This window comes from Callospermophilus lateralis, chromosome 2, assembly GCF_048772815.1.
Source record: "Callospermophilus lateralis isolate mCalLat2 chromosome 2, mCalLat2.hap1, whole genome shotgun sequence".
NCBI lineage: Eukaryota > Metazoa > Chordata > Mammalia > Rodentia > Sciuridae > Callospermophilus > Callospermophilus lateralis.
The window spans coordinates 206,742,721-206,758,419 of NC_135306.1; the positions used below are offsets into that span (position 1 = coordinate 206,742,721).

A 15,699-nucleotide genomic window follows, 5' to 3' on the forward strand; every position below is an offset into this window, starting at 1 on the left:
CAGCACCATGCAAGTTCACATCCACATTCCCAGTAGTGGGGAAACTAGACACAGTGTTAATTAGAACACTGAATGGGGCTGAAATGCCCTTAAAAAGGCCTCATGCTTTTTTCTCCAAGGAAAGCTAAGAACAGAGTTGTCTGGATTGGGGTTTAAATCCAGAGCCTCGCACATGCTAGGCCAATGCTCTCCCCCGGAGCTATACCTTTGTGTGTGTTCTGCAAGGGATCAAACCCAGCCTTGCTCATACCCCAAGCCTAAATTCTATAATCAGACATATTACATACTAACACTTTGTATGAAAAGCTTTTAAGACAAATAAGGAATTTGGATATATTACTAAATTTTGTTGTAACATTTGCATATATTACTAAATTTTGTTGTAACGGGATTTGACCTGCACAAAATTCTAAACAACTATGGTTATTCCTATGTTGTTATTGCTCTAACTGTATCTTCTTAGGGAGATACAGTTAATGGATTATTTAGCTAACAGAAGTCCTTTTCCCTGTTAAATGGTGCTCTCAAAAGCAAGTCGCCTCATCCCAGGTTACAAACTGGCTAACAATCCCTTACAAAGTTCCAAGACCACTCCTTTTTAACATGTTATCATCAGAAGTGGAGGTAAATTTCATTCATTTTTTTCCCACCCCCAGAAGTCCCATCCCACCCCAATGGCTGCATGACTTATTCAGTAATAAGAGCACCATCGCAAAGGCAAGATGGACTTCTGCAGTATCAACCCCATGTTCTGTTTCCTCAGTACAGAATGCACAGGTGCCCTTCAGCTATAACCAAGAAGAGCAGGCCCAAGAAACCTCAAACCAGGGAAACAACTGTGGAGAGGTGAGCGGAGGCCTGCTCCTAGATGAGCCAGGCAAAGACCCACTCACTTGGCCAAAAGAGAGGTCAGAGGATCCTGTCCAGGAAGATGGAAGAAAAATATATTTTGGGACTTGTGGAATTTTACCTCAGTGGTAAAAATTTATTTGAAGTAGATATTAAGATATATTGTATGAATATTTAGTATGACTTTAAACTCTCCTAACTTGCAAATTAATAAAAATTTTATTTTATAAGTTAGAATACTAAAATGTTTTACACTTATTAGAATTTAGACATTGGTTTTTTAACATTAAATAATGCTGTGTGTGTGTGTGGTGTGTGTGTGTATGTGTGTATTCTGCAAGGGATCAAACCCAGCCTTGCTCATGCTAAACTCAAGCTCTAACCACTGAGCCAACGCCCCAGTCCTAATTTTTTTTATGTGAACATTATATAAGTCATTTTTAAAACATGATCTTGTATAGATATAGACGGAAATATTTACCGAAGAAATGATTTAATGCTGGCACCTGCTTCAAAATAACCCTGGGGAAATAGATGAAAAGATGCAAGAAGGCTGTCCTCCAGGAGAAATGGATAACGGGCACCTGGGGCTTATCACTCTTCTGCCTTCTTCTGAACTGATCTGAAATTACTCAGAATAAAGCACTTTTTTGAAAATAAACAGAAATTTCAAGACCTAAGAAATTAAAACATCTTGGACTGGGGTTGTGGCTCAGCGGTAGAGCACTTGCCTAGCATGTGTGTGCCCTGGGTTCGAACCTCAACACCACATAAATAAAGGTATTGTGTCCAACTACAACTAAAAAATAAATATTAAAAAAAAAGAAATTGAAACATCTTGAAAATGTTTAAAAATACCCAATTTTATCAATATACTGAGAACTTCTGAATTATAAACCTGAAATAGGTGAATTGTCACATAAATTTTAAAAAAAGACAAAGCTATCCTGTCACTGGCTTTCTCTCTTCTTCTTCTTCTTCTTCTTTTTTTTTCCTTTATAAACCACAGAAATTTATTTCTCAGAGTTCTGGAGGCTGAGAAATCCAAGATCTTTAGGCACCAGCAGAAATAAAATCATTTCTTATTTTTCTTTCTTTTTTCTCACAATGCCAGATTAAATCCAGGAATGCTCTCCATTGAATTACACCCCATCCTTTTCAATTTTTTGAGATAGGGTCTCACTAAGTTTCCAAGGCTGGCCTCAAACTTGGAATGCTCCTGTCTCAGTCTCTCAAACAGCTGGGATTACAGGCATACACCATTGCACCTAGCTGCCTAAGTTCTTAATAAAAGATTCTTCTATTAATAATAAAGAGGGTTTATGACTATAATAAAACCCCATTTGTGAGATTAAACAAAGCAACACATCAATTTTCCTTAGATGTGGGTGAGTGAATATAAATAAATCAGCAAGAGCAGCACGTAATTATTTGAGCCATTTTTAAAGTGACTTTAGAGATCCACTATTGCATGAGCTGCTCCTGGGACAGGCTGGGAAAAGTGGTAACTCAGACCCAAAGAATGACACATCATCAACCAGCACAATAAACTGGGAATGCTATTTAAGTCATCAAATCACTGCCAATTATAGGCAATGTCATAATAAGGAAATAACCACTATGTCACACACGATGGTAGCTGCAGGAGTGAAGTGAGGCATGACCACACAACACTCACCTAGGACATGCTCTTCTCTCCATCACCCTTTCCCCACCACATGAGGGCTACATGGATCATTTAGCTAGGAGTTCTTTTAGAGACTCTCCATAAAACATAAATTGTGGGGTTTTCAAAAATGCTGTGAGACCCATGGAAGGATGACTGAATAATTCAACTGCTGGCCCAACTCAACTTCTAGAGCATGTGAAGGTTGGCTGGGAAAACAATCTACCTCTCCTCTAACCCAGGACCATCCTCCTGAGCTGAGGCCTCAACAACTCCCAAGCTATCAATCCTCCAAGAGTGATGGAAGCTGCATTCTGAATGCCAGGCACTGTGACCTGTGATCCTGGAGTAGCACTGGGATCCATTAGTTTGAAGGCTTCTAATAGCCACCCGCTTATTCAATCAAGCTCTACTCTCTAGAAGAGAAGGTTCTGTCATAAACCCTGGCCTTGGGGCTGGGGTTGTGGCTCAGTGGTAGAGCACTTGTCTAGCATGCGTGAGGCACTGGGTTCAATCCTCCGTACCACATACAAAATAAAATAAAATAAAAAATAGTATGGTGTCCATCTACAACTAAAAAATAAATTTGAAAATTTTTTAAAAATTAATAAACAAACCCTGGCCTAATTCCTGCTGCTGCTGCAGATCTGGTCCACCTCAGATGAGGAGGGGCAAGGAGTGCACACGAGGGGATCCACTCTTCCCACTAATGTTATGCGGAATGTTATCATGGCCTTGGCTTTCCTTCTCCCAACTGTTAAAAAAAAAAAAAAAAAAAAAAAAAAAGGACAAGAAGGAAAGAAAACAGCCTATACTTATTGATTTTATAATTTCTTACAGTATTCTCTGTGCTTGCCCAGCATGTCTGAGACCCTGGGTTCGATCCCCAGCACCACAAAAAAAAAAAAAAATGGTGAACTAAAATGGAGCTTATGTGATTCATTCATGAACACATATGAATCACAACTATGCAAATAGAAAAGTGACTTCTAATATTTGATGGTAGTCTCTACAGAATCTCCCACATTTCCAAGGAATGTTCTATGAGCTGATCTTTTGGAACATTAACAACTTCAAACTGGAAGATCTGATGAATATGAATAAGAAACCAGAACCTCAAAAAGGCTCCAGGCCACATAAGGCAGCAGCTGATGAGCAAAAGCCCGGTCAAGAAGGCCACTAGAGGACCTTCTCAGAATCATGCCTGATGCGGCAACCTGCTGACCCAAGCCTGCTGGGACTTCCACATAGGCATCCAAGGGCTGACCTGCAGACAACCCTTTTCCAGGAAGTGAGCTGCGACCTCTCTGGCCTGGTATATTCCATGTGGGGTCAGGTCAACACTGCTAAGCTTCATGAAGAAAATGGGCATCCAGCTCGGATAAGACCACAAAAAGCATACTAACTGATAAGGAAAAAGGAAAGAAAGTTTGCTAACTTTCACCAAACGAACTACTACACTACTACTAGAAACACTGCTGTGTATGTGCACGCACGCACATGTGTCTGTATGTGTGTGTCTGTGTATGTGTGTGTCTTTGTGTGTGTCTCTGTGTGGGTGTCTGTGTGTGTGTGTCTCTGCGTGTTCCCACAATGCTGAAAGATGTGAAGGAAGAACCGAAGTACCTCAATTAAATTCTCAAGTTCAATAATGTCTAGAATTACTCAGTGTCTGTCATTTTCTACTGAGGAAACAGAAGAAAGGGATCTGATTTGCCTTGGACAAAAAAATAAAATTAAAAAGTGATATATCAATATATAACATTCTGAAATCTTTATCACTGTACCTCTTTAAGCACAGCACAAATTGTAGCTGGTGCTACTTAACAAGCATTACAATTTTCTCTTTAAAAAGCATTTCTTGAATCCAAGAACTAAAAGAAAGAAATTAAAGCTGTAGAGAATGCTCCAACTTCAGAGGTCTCATACTATACCGTGAATCGTGTCTGTCACCTGGAAACCAGAGTGCTCCAGGCACGATCGCATGGACAAGCCTGCAGCAGAGAACACATGCACATACAGCTAAAGTGGTACATTACCCCAGCGCCCTTCACTCCACCCAACACAGACATTCCTTCCCACAGAGGGGTAGGCCACTGGCAAGCCATCGTTCCGGGGAACAGAAATCTGCATTGGTTTCATGCTATAAATCCCAAACATTTAAGACCAGCAAGACAAGGACACTTTGAATATGTCAAAACTAGACATAGTCTGTGGTTTATTAAGTTATCAAAAGAAGGCACCAAAGCAGGTATAGAAGGACCACAGGTGTAACTGGCAGCTACCTCTGGAGAGTATTAACTAAGAAACACTAGGTAGGTCAAAGGGGTGTGTACAATGCAAAGAAAAAAAAACGTCTTACTCTGAGGGAAGTTTTGACTACCTTAGAAATAGATACAATTACACCGAACTCAGAGTACAGGGGGTTTTTAAAAAGCAGAGTAAACAGAACAACTTGAAGTCATAAATGATGGCAACATGACAATGGGAAAAGTCAGCTCCCATCCAGGAGCCTCAGCGGTCATGTCTACAGGGAGAGTGGCTTCAGCTCCACACAGGAGTATTTTTAAGCAGTTTATTTCTCAGTAGCCAGTAACTATCTACAAGCTGGTCCATATTTTATTGGATTGAATTAAATGAGTTCAGAGAAAATAGGGAAGAGGATATTTTGTTTTCTGGACTTCAAAAGAACAGTCTCACAAATTTCACTCTTTAGAATCACTAATACATATCTGCGTTGTGCCTTGGTGCCTTTAATTGCATTATGGTTAGTATTCAAACAAGCACTAATATTAGCCTTCTATTACTCAAAAAACAAACAAAAACATTTTTTCCAGACAACACTTAAGAGAGATCTTTGATGTGCATTATTAACATTCATGCCTCTGAGACCATTCTTAATGGTGAGGCCAATCTCTCAGTTCATGCACAGAAGGACCTGGCTTAACACAGAGTCACTGTTCTGACAGAGGAAGGGACAAGGCACTCCTCTGAGACTTCCGCCAACTGGCACAGGTTACAATGAATGAACAATACGTACTGACATTTGTGTCTTCCACAATTCATGATAAATAAGCAAACTGGTTATTTGTAATCAGCCAAACTTGCTTCTGTGAAAAGGCTGCTACTGGACGTCGCAGAGCTCATGTTCCTTCCCAGTATCAGAAAGGAAAAAAATCAAGTTACATTTATAGCTAGTTTTAGAGTTTCAAGCTCTCATCTAGCAGTTACATCTCTTTCCAAAATGGCAAAGGCTCTTCACTTCTCAAAACTTCTAAAACAATCTTACTTTAGTCACAGTCATATTACAATTGAGTCTGGTTGTCATCATCTATGCAGTTAAGATAAATCCCTTTCCCTCCACTAAAACTGAAGCTAGTCTATGGAAAACAGACATGAAATTATACTGATATGTATTAAGATCAAACCAGCATTTATTAAACCTATAGATAATGGTATAAGGCTGGGTCTTCTCCAGATCAGATTTCTAAAGGATCTGCTCCTGCCCTTGCTGAACACAGGACTTTTCATAAGTCTCTAAAACTAAAAAAACAAAAAACAACAACAAAAAAAAAAACCCACAGGATATAGTGAGCAAGTTTGCTTACGTCTCATCTTGTATAGAGTTAGGGGCTGGAAGAGACAGATGTTTGTGGACACAAATTGAGCTGTAAGTCAATCACAAGGTTTTACCTTGGCTTTCTGGTACTTAACCCTTAGAGAACTGCATCAAAGAGCAGTCACTTCACTGTCACTATGGAAATAAAGGAAATCACATATCTCACAACACCAAGAGGAAGAAATAGGAGAAAACTGAGAAGCATCTAGTTATTTTAAACCAAGTCACTTATAAATCATTACTGAAAGCTGGGGTTGTGGCTCAGTGGTAGAGCACTTGCCTAGCACATGTGAGGCCCTGGGTTCGATCCTCAGCACCACATATAAATAAACAAATAAAATAAAGGTATTGTGTTCATCTAAAACCATTTTAAAATTAAAAATAAATAAATCATTACTGATTAAAGAACATGAGAACTATTTCCACATACTATTTGATTCCCACAGAGGTAAAAAGTTCAAAAGTGTAAAACAAGGAAGGGGAAAGGGAAAGAAGGGACATATTAAACTAAACTAGTCTATCATATAATTAAGCAAAACAGCAAAATATTCTGAGGAAACACACAGGCCTATCATTATGTGCAGCAGCAGTCCTTAATTAACATTCTTCAAGGAAAGGGTGAACTGGAACCCCCTTTAAAGGCACAATGGCACTGAAAGAGCTCACCAAGCAGTCACCAGTCTCTCCTCCATGGACACACATACAGACATAGGATGTGTGTGCAGTTAAAAAGAAGGAAAGCATGGGGCTGGGGCTGGGGCCGGGGCTCAGAGGCAGAGCGCTTGCCTAGCATTTGTGAAGTACTGGGTTCGGTCCTCAGCACCCCATATAAATAAATGAAATAAAGGTCTACTGACAACTAAAAGAATATTAAAAAAAAAAAAGAAGAAGAAGAAGGAAAGCAGATCACCTGAATCACACCACATTTAATTCTGTTGCTAGCCTGTAAGTTTATTAAAGAAATGGTATTTATTTATTTATTGGGGCTCCACATTTGCTCTGCATCTGTTAATTAAACAATTAACAATTTTCCATTAATTCTGGCAATTTTTGTTGCTGTTGTTGTGATAAGAATGAAGGCCTCAATGAAGACCATAAATGTTTCTCTCCGTGACGTGCCACGTTTATTTCAAAAAGTTGAACATAAAACAGCAATTTGATTCTCCCATGCCCCAGGAGAAATAAATAAATAACAGACTTTTAAAAACTGAATTGAAAACCTTTGAAAAGGAATTTAAATTCACGGTACAGCTCCTGGCACAGCGCTGGGGAGGCTCAACTTCTGCTGTGCCTAGTTCACTTCTTACTTCCTTCTCTCTACTGAAGTCATTTTTCAGAGTCTCTGAATGTGATTCCTCCCCTCATGTCACAGCAACCCCAATGACCAACCGTCTACAACGACCACCAATATTTGAGGTTCTTCTTTGGCAACAAATGTTCCTCTTACACCCTGCAGAGTTTGAGGACTAAAAATATTTCAATTCGAAGTTGTAGATCTCATGGTTTTACTATGTTTAAACTTCAACCATAAGAGCACACTTGAACTAAGGGTCAGATCAGGAAGTTTTTTCCAACAAAAATGAGTTTACTGCCGGGTGAGGGGGCCCACGCCTGTAATCCCAGCAGCTCAGGAGGCTGAGGCAGGAGGACCACAAGCCAGCCTCAGCAAAAGTGAGGCACTAAAGCAACTCAGTGAGATCCTGTCTCTAAATAAAATACAAAATAGGGTTGGGGATGTGGCTCATGTGGCTCAGTGTCCCTGAGTTCATTCCCGGTACCAAAACAAAAGAATTTACTGTCTTAGGTCAAGCATGAGACTGTGGAAGTGTGCCTCTTCATCCACTTAGATACCACTCATTTCTACCCAGATGCTTGCAAGCATGGTCTCCACCTTCCTAAGCAGAGGCAGCTTCAGGAACAGAAACTAATATAATGTTTGCCTAATATAAAGATAACTGACTTGCTAAATACAGGAGTGTCTGCCCCTGAAACTAGAATGGTTTGTGAAACATATTCCATGCTATTAGTTTGGAAAGAATTAATTTCTTTTAAGCAGTTCAAATCATTCTGAGATTTATTTTCCTGAGTTACTTAATAGTCTCCTCTCACCTTAAAAATAAATAAGGAGAGTGCACATCTGTAATCCCAGTTACTCAGGAGGCTGAGGCAGGAGGACTGCAAGTTTCAGGCCAGCCTGAGCAACTTAACAAGACCCTGTCTCAAAGATTAAAAATTAAAAAAATAAAAAAAGATGGGAACGCAGCTCAGTGGTAAAGGACCCCTGGGTTCAAAAGAGAGGGGGAAGAGGAGGGAAGGGAGAGAGAGAGAGAGAGAGAGAGAGGGGGAGAGAGAGGGAGGGAGGGAGGGAGGGAGGGAGGGAGGGAGGGAGGAGGAAGAGAGGGGAAAGGAGGGGAAGGGGACGGAGGGGAGGGGAGGGGAGAGTGGAAGGAAGACAGACACAGAGTTCTGTTTAAATAAATTCTCATTTCTAAGCACTTCTATTTGTACTTAACTACTAAAAGATAATACTACCAGAGTGCTAAAATTCCAAAAAGGATGAAATATTAACGACTGCTAGTGAATCTTCATTAGGGGAAAGGCTAACTGCCAAGCTGCAGCTGGCTTTTAGAGGGTCACTCATATAGTAGTAACCCAGCCCATTCCAGAGCTGGGTTGTCCAAAATGGTAATAGTCAACCACATGTGAGTATTTCAACTTAATTAAAATCAAATAAAATTTAAAATTCAGCTCATGGGCCACACTTGCCATATTTCAGTGTTTGGTAGTGATATATGGCTACTGACAAGCACACTGGACAACACAGATACAGAACATTCCATAGCTTCCATCATTTCAGCGGTGCTCTATAACAGAGAACTTTACTCCTAGCTTATACATGGAAGAGCACACTGTGCCCATTTAAAAGGCTTTTAAGATATAAATAGGAATGAAAGTCTTATCAGATTTAAACAATCTTATATCACATGCAATTTCAGCAGCTATTTATTTATTTATTTATTTATGGTACTGGGAACTGAAGCCCGGGTGCTCTATCACTGAGCTATATAACCCCAAGCCTTTCTATTCTAAGACAGGCTCTCACTAAATTACCCACGCTGACCTTGAATTTGTAATCCTCCAAGTAGCTGAGATTATAGGCATGATCCACCAAACTGAGCTCAGCAGCTACTTTTTAAAGTATTTTAAAAGCATTGCTTAAATGCAAAATATACAGAAGAACAGAAATGGGACTTATTACAGAATGTACACAGTCCTTGAAAAATTCAAAAAAACTGATTTCATTAAGTCTTTTAACATTAACAGAGCTAAAGGACATCAATTATTTGGAAAATGGCTCTATAATCAACTGCAATTTGATTAAATTAAAAAGCAAGCTACACAATAGACACAAGGATTTTGCTCCTTAAGATCTTCAATGGAGGGTCAGTGTTTTAAGGTGGCTCCAGCTGTGGCTCCTGCTCCATACTAGTTTCGGGACTGCAGATGTTCTGAGGTATGCATGGAGCAGCTGTGTACCTCCAAACAGGCTAACATGTTCCTAGTACTTTTAGACATTAACCACTTTCCCAGCTGGACAGAGTCAAGGACAAAGTATCCAATGATAGGACTCATTCACATTATGACAATTTTTAACAAATTAACATCTAGATTGTCAATTTTAACTTTACTAAGTATATAATATATATAATCAAATATCACAGATAAAATCTGTTTTTTTTTTACGTTGAGTTGAAAAGACTGGTCTTTTAAAAATTTTAGTCAAAAAACTATTCTGTTCTGAAGATAAAAATGGATCTTTTCGAAGATCACAATGGGTATCAAGATCCTATCATACAAATACAGCAACCTAATGTTTCTTTCCACGTGTGGTTAGTGAAATAGCAAAAACAAAAAGGTCTGGGCATTTGAAATATCCTCTAACTGGATAAGACAATTCAACTTACATGAAAACTAAATTTGACTAGCATAAAAATTTAGGAAGATTATAAATTTATCATTCAAAGTTTTAAAGAAATCTCAGAGAAGTAGTTAATAAATTCAGCTTCACTGAGATCATACTTTGTTAACTGAGGCTATTCTCCAAAATCTTTTTTAAAATGTTTTAATTGACATCTTAATTATACATATTTCAGAGAACATTTTTTTTTTTTGATCTTGCTATAAAAACCATACCTTCTCCACTTAGAATTTTACAATCTAAGTCTGAGTTGAAAATTTCAGGGTAGAAAATCCAAGAAACATCAGCACTTTTTAAAGGTTTCACCAACATATATTCTCTAGATATAACACTGAGAATATCTGTTTGACTAATAAATATTAGATAAAAATAAGAATTAACTTACGATGTAAACAATATACCAAGTCATACAGACCAACTAAAATAAAAGCAATATACTTAAATGTCTATAGTACACCATTAACATCTCTAGAAAGAGGATTGAAGCGTCCAGAGGCCCCGCCCAAGCTGCCCACACTCACCATCTGCAGAATTGCCCCATACAGCCGCAGGAGCACTTTCCGAGGCTCGTCGCCAACCGTGGCCATGGTGTCGGGTAAGGAGCACTGGAACAGCATGTTGCTGAGGCCACCTCTGTCAGAAATCAGAGGACAGTAAACATCCACACTGTGAAGGTGAGCAAAGTCACTCTTGGATGAACACAGATGAAAAGTCAGCCCACACAGGAACTGCGCTTGTGGCATCCTGACCACCCTCTCAGAACACTTGGAAGGAACAGGACTGGTGAATTTATAGCTTTCAGATTAAGTCCACAAGTCACACTAAAAATGGGCAAATTCCCAATCTGCTTTTCTACAGTAAACTTAGGCAGAGGTTTTTAAAAATTGCCAGTGTGTACTAGAGAATGAAAAGGGCCAAAGAGGAACCTCCTCAGCACTAGGAATGGGGGAACTTCCCAGATCATATTCTTCTAGAATCCAAGATTTTCATTTTTATTTCCATAATCACAAGATCATATTCTTCTAGAATCCAAGATTTTCATTTTTATTTCCATAATCACAAGTTTAAAATGCTGGGCCCTTCCTCTCTAAGGCTTGCGATTCCAGGATCCACCCTTTTAGTTCCCTCAACCAATTTTAACTAACAGCCTTATCAAATGTCTTTGCAATGTTGGGCTGAGGATGTGGCTCAGTGTGAGAGCACTTGCCTGGTATGCATGAGGCCCTGTATTCTATCCCCAGCATGAAAGAGAAAAAAAAAAAAAAAAAAAAAAACTTGCAATACAAACTGAGGCTTTCCAAAGAAATGGGACCCCAATGCCCTATAGTCAGATTCATGTCTGACTACCAAAGTCAAAAGCAAGCTAGAGCCTTGGAGCAAATCATCTGCCTGGGTGGGAAATGATCAGCTATAGAGGAAAGTTAGTTCCTAAGATAAGTGGATAACAAAATACTATACGATTAAGAATTACTGATAAAAGGCTTTTCAACTGTAGTGGACTTCATTATATCCTTTTCTTACCTAACCAATAAATCTTAGGAATACTACTTAAGCAAAGCACTATGATGGAAGCTAGAGTAACAAACCAAATATACGTGAGTTCCTGCCTTCAAGAAAGAGACAGAAACTGAACACAAATTTCTAGTTTACAATTCTAGAGTCCTTAAGTCTGAAAATAAGTTTTACATGGCTAAAATCAAGGTTATGGCTAGAGGTCAAAAGAATGTACATCATACCCCAGGAAACACAAGATAACTAGAAACAGATGCTGAGTTAATGGATTTAAAGAATAAGGGTGACTGGGGGAACAGGGTTAGTTAATGTTTACTGGGACAGAATCTCAGACTGAGAGGATAAAGGGTTCTGGAGATGGATGTTGGTGGTGGTGACTGCTCAATGTGCAAATACTTAATTCCACTCAACTATACACTTAAAAATGTAGATTTTATGCTGTCTACTTTACCAAATTTGTAGTAAGAAAGAATGAAGGGGCTGGGGATGTGGCTCAAGCAGTAGCGCGCCCGCCTGGCATGCGTGCGGCCCGGGTTCGATCCTCAGCACCACATACAAACAAAGATGTTGTGTTCGCTGAAAACTAAAAAATAAATAAAATATTAAAATTAAAAAAAAAAAAAAAAAGAATGAAGAGCAGGGAGGCCTTGTACGTGGCTACAGTCCCAACAACTTGGGAGACTGAGGCAGGAAGATAGCTTGAGGCTATGAGATTTGAGGCCAGCCTGGGCAACACAACTCTATATGAGCAACCTTAAAAACATGTCATAAAATACATGCTGCATGGATGAACCTTAAAAACATTTAGAGCTTGGGGTAGAAGGCAGGGGGAAGGGGTGGGGTTTCTTTGTGATATGATGAAAATGTTCTCAAGTTCACCGTGTTGACAGTTGCATGGACCTGTGACTACACTAAAAACCACTTCAAATAGGTAAATTTAAATGATACAGTACGTGAAATATGTTAATAAAGCTGTATTTTTAATTTTTTTTTTTTTTAGTTATTGATGGGCCTTTATTTTATTTATTTATATGTGTTGCTGAGGATTGAACCCAGTGTATCACACAAGCTAGGCAACCTCTCTACCACTGAGCCACAACCCCAGCCCCAATAAGCTGTTTTTAAAAAAGAAAAAAGCAATGATCTTTTTTCCTATGATTTCTTAAGCAACTAAAAAACTTGAATATGTTTCTAGGCAATTTCCCTCAGATTTAAAAAAGCCATATTTAAGTAGTTTCCCAATGGCTTGCTTAAAACAATCATTAAGTGTCTAGGAATGACTGAGTAAGGACCTATTTTCCCAGAAGACAAATTAAGTTGGTCCTTAGTTAACAAGATCAGAAAGAACAGGGAACCCAAGGTTCCTGGTTTCCAGAGCCAGCAGGAAACAGGCCCAGAGCAGCCTCACCCTTTCTGCTTACCCTCAGGCAGCACCTCCTCCACAGGGCTCATCAGAACCCACACCCAGGTCCAGCCACAGCCAACATGGGTTTCTGGCTACCAAGCAACAGGACAGGCATTACATCAGAGTTAAAAGCCCTGGTTTTTCTTCCTGTCACATACTCTTGAAAGCTCAAATAAATGCCAGAGCAAACAGATGAACTACTGTTCCAAACTGTGGACTTGATTTAAAGTCTGTCCCCGTATGCCTACAGAAGGCAGTCAAGCTAGCTTGGCCAGAAACAAGCTCACAACTTGGAAATCCTTCATCTACTGTGTTACCTGCAGTCTGCTGCTCAACAGGCTTTAGTGAAAAAGCTATGGATTATTGCTTAGGGACAGTCCAAATAAATGAATCAAGGTCATTGGCACCAATGACCTCAACTACAATGAGAAACTCCTTAGAAAAAAGCCAATGATTAATGTGTCAAATAATATCACTGGGAACAAGAAGATCTGGTAAGAAGAAAGGCCAAGAAGAGATGGTAAAAATACCAGAGCCCAATTTGCTATATAATTTGTCAGAAATATCCTCCTAGGTGCTCTCAAGGATTTCAAAATTTGTGAAACCAAATTTGTTATCATACATAACAGCTTTACAATAATAAAAGTCATAATTAAATAAAGGAGGCATAAAATGTTCATGCAAAATATCAAAGTGAAAATGACACATTTACTTCGCATTCAACACACATAAGCAATCCATGACAGTAAAAATAAAAGGACAGGAAGTGTCCACTGATATCCCTCAAGATCACCACTTATTGTGCACACCTGAAATTGCAGCATCTCGGGAGGCTGAAGCAAGAGGATCACAAATTCTTTTTTTTTTTTTTTTTTTTTTTTGAGAATTTTATTATTTATTTCTTAGTTCTCGGCGGACACAACATCTTTGTTTGTATGTGGTGCTGAGGATCGAACCCGGGTCGCACGCATGCCAGGCGAGCGCGCTACCGCTTGAGCCACATCCCCAGCCCAAGGATCACAAATTCTGAGGCAAGAGGATTACAAACTCAAAGCCAGCCTCAGCAATGGCAAGGCACTAAGCAACTCAGAGAGATGGTGTCTCAAAACAAAATACAAAATAGGGCTGGGGATGTGGCTCAGTGGTTGAGTGTTCCTGAGTTCAATCCCTAATACAAAAAGAAAAAAAAAAAAAAGATACATATGCTAATCAAAAATTCACTCCTTCCCCCCCCCCCAAAAAAAATTCATTTCCAGTAGTTGGGATGTAGCTCAGTGATAAAGTGCTTGCCTAGCATGCAGGAGGTCCTGGATTCAATCCCCAGCACTGCAGAAATTAATGAATGATTGCAGGTAGCTCATTATGCATAGTATGTTGAATACAAATATGAAACAATCTCTAACATCTTCAGCATTCCTTGAAATGCAAAATTAAAAAAAATAATCTATTGAAAGTACTAAGAAGATTGGGCGGGGGGGCTACATATTCTTACTTCCTGCACAGTGCCCAACACATGGCAGGCTCCCGATTATTTGTGAAAGAATGAACGTACTCACATGCGAATGCATGCCCAAGATCTCCCTGGAAGAACACTTAATACTAACAATGCCTGCCTCTAGAGATGCTGAAGGTCAAGTGAGAGAAAGGCTTATTTTCTAGGATATCCTTCTATAAAAGTAACTCATTATCTTTTAGAAGTTTTCAAAACAAAATAAATGATTGTGGCTCAGTGGCAGAGCACTTGTCTAGCATGTGTGAGGCACTGGGTTCGATCCTCAGCACCTCATAAAAATAAACAAATAAATTAAAAGTATTGTGTCCATCTACAACTAAAATAAATAAATAAACAAACACCAAACAAATAAAAATAGACCTTGTTTTTCAAACTGTCCTTTGTCATCACTTCATAAATAAAATGTACACAGGGAATAAGCTCTCCTACTTGCTAATTTGGTGAATATCCTCCAAAGGTCCATATGTTAAAGACTTGGTCCCCAGGGTAGTGCTACCAGGAGGAGCTGAGGACCTTTAGAAAGTGGGATCTTACAGGAGGTCCTTGATCACTGGGGGTATGCCCCTAAATGGGACTTGGGACACTGGTCTCTTCCTCTCTTTTGCTTCCTGGCCACAGGTGAGCAGTCCACTTTGCCACGGCTCCCCACCCTGTCATCCAGCCCCTCATCACAGGCCCAAAGTGATGAATCTGTTGATCTTGAAATGAAACTTCTAAAACTGTGAGCCAAAATAAATCTTTTCTCTTTATAAGTTAGCTGTCTCGGGTATTCTGTTGCAGTAATAAGAAGCTGTCTAACTAGCACTTGGCTGAATTTCCTTAATTATCAAGAAGGTTTATGGTAAGCACCATTCTACTCTACAACAACTGGAGGTCAACAAATAAATATGTTTAGGAGCAGCTTAGTGGCAGAGCATTTGCCTAGCATATGTGAGATCTTGGATTTGATTCCCCAATGCCACAAAAAAAGCAAAAAAGAAATATATCCTTGAAAATCTAAAATCTCTTCATATGTCTCCCCCCCCCTTCCTGCCTTGCATACAACCTGGCAAGCATGACAGGCAGTAATGATTCAAGGTCTTTACTGGTCTTGGGTTGTCATTTTGAACATGAAATACTGTTGTACGGTATTGGAGAGAAGAGATACAGAAGAATT

At 39.3% G+C, this 15,699-nt stretch overlaps 1 protein-coding gene across 3 annotated transcripts in view; it reads right to left on the bottom strand.

The window, feature by feature from the left end:
* Chka (choline kinase alpha) overlaps positions 1-15,699 on the bottom strand; it is a 58,104-nt gene that overhangs the window by 25,781 nt on the left and 16,624 nt on the right. For all 3 annotated transcript variants that reach the window (XM_076847705.1, XM_076847704.1, XM_076847706.1), the window contains exon 2: positions 10,635-10,746. In XM_076847705.1, the coding sequence (XP_076703820.1) occupies positions 10,635-10,746 (112 nt within the window). The remainder of the gene's footprint in view (positions 1-10,634; positions 10,747-15,699) is intronic.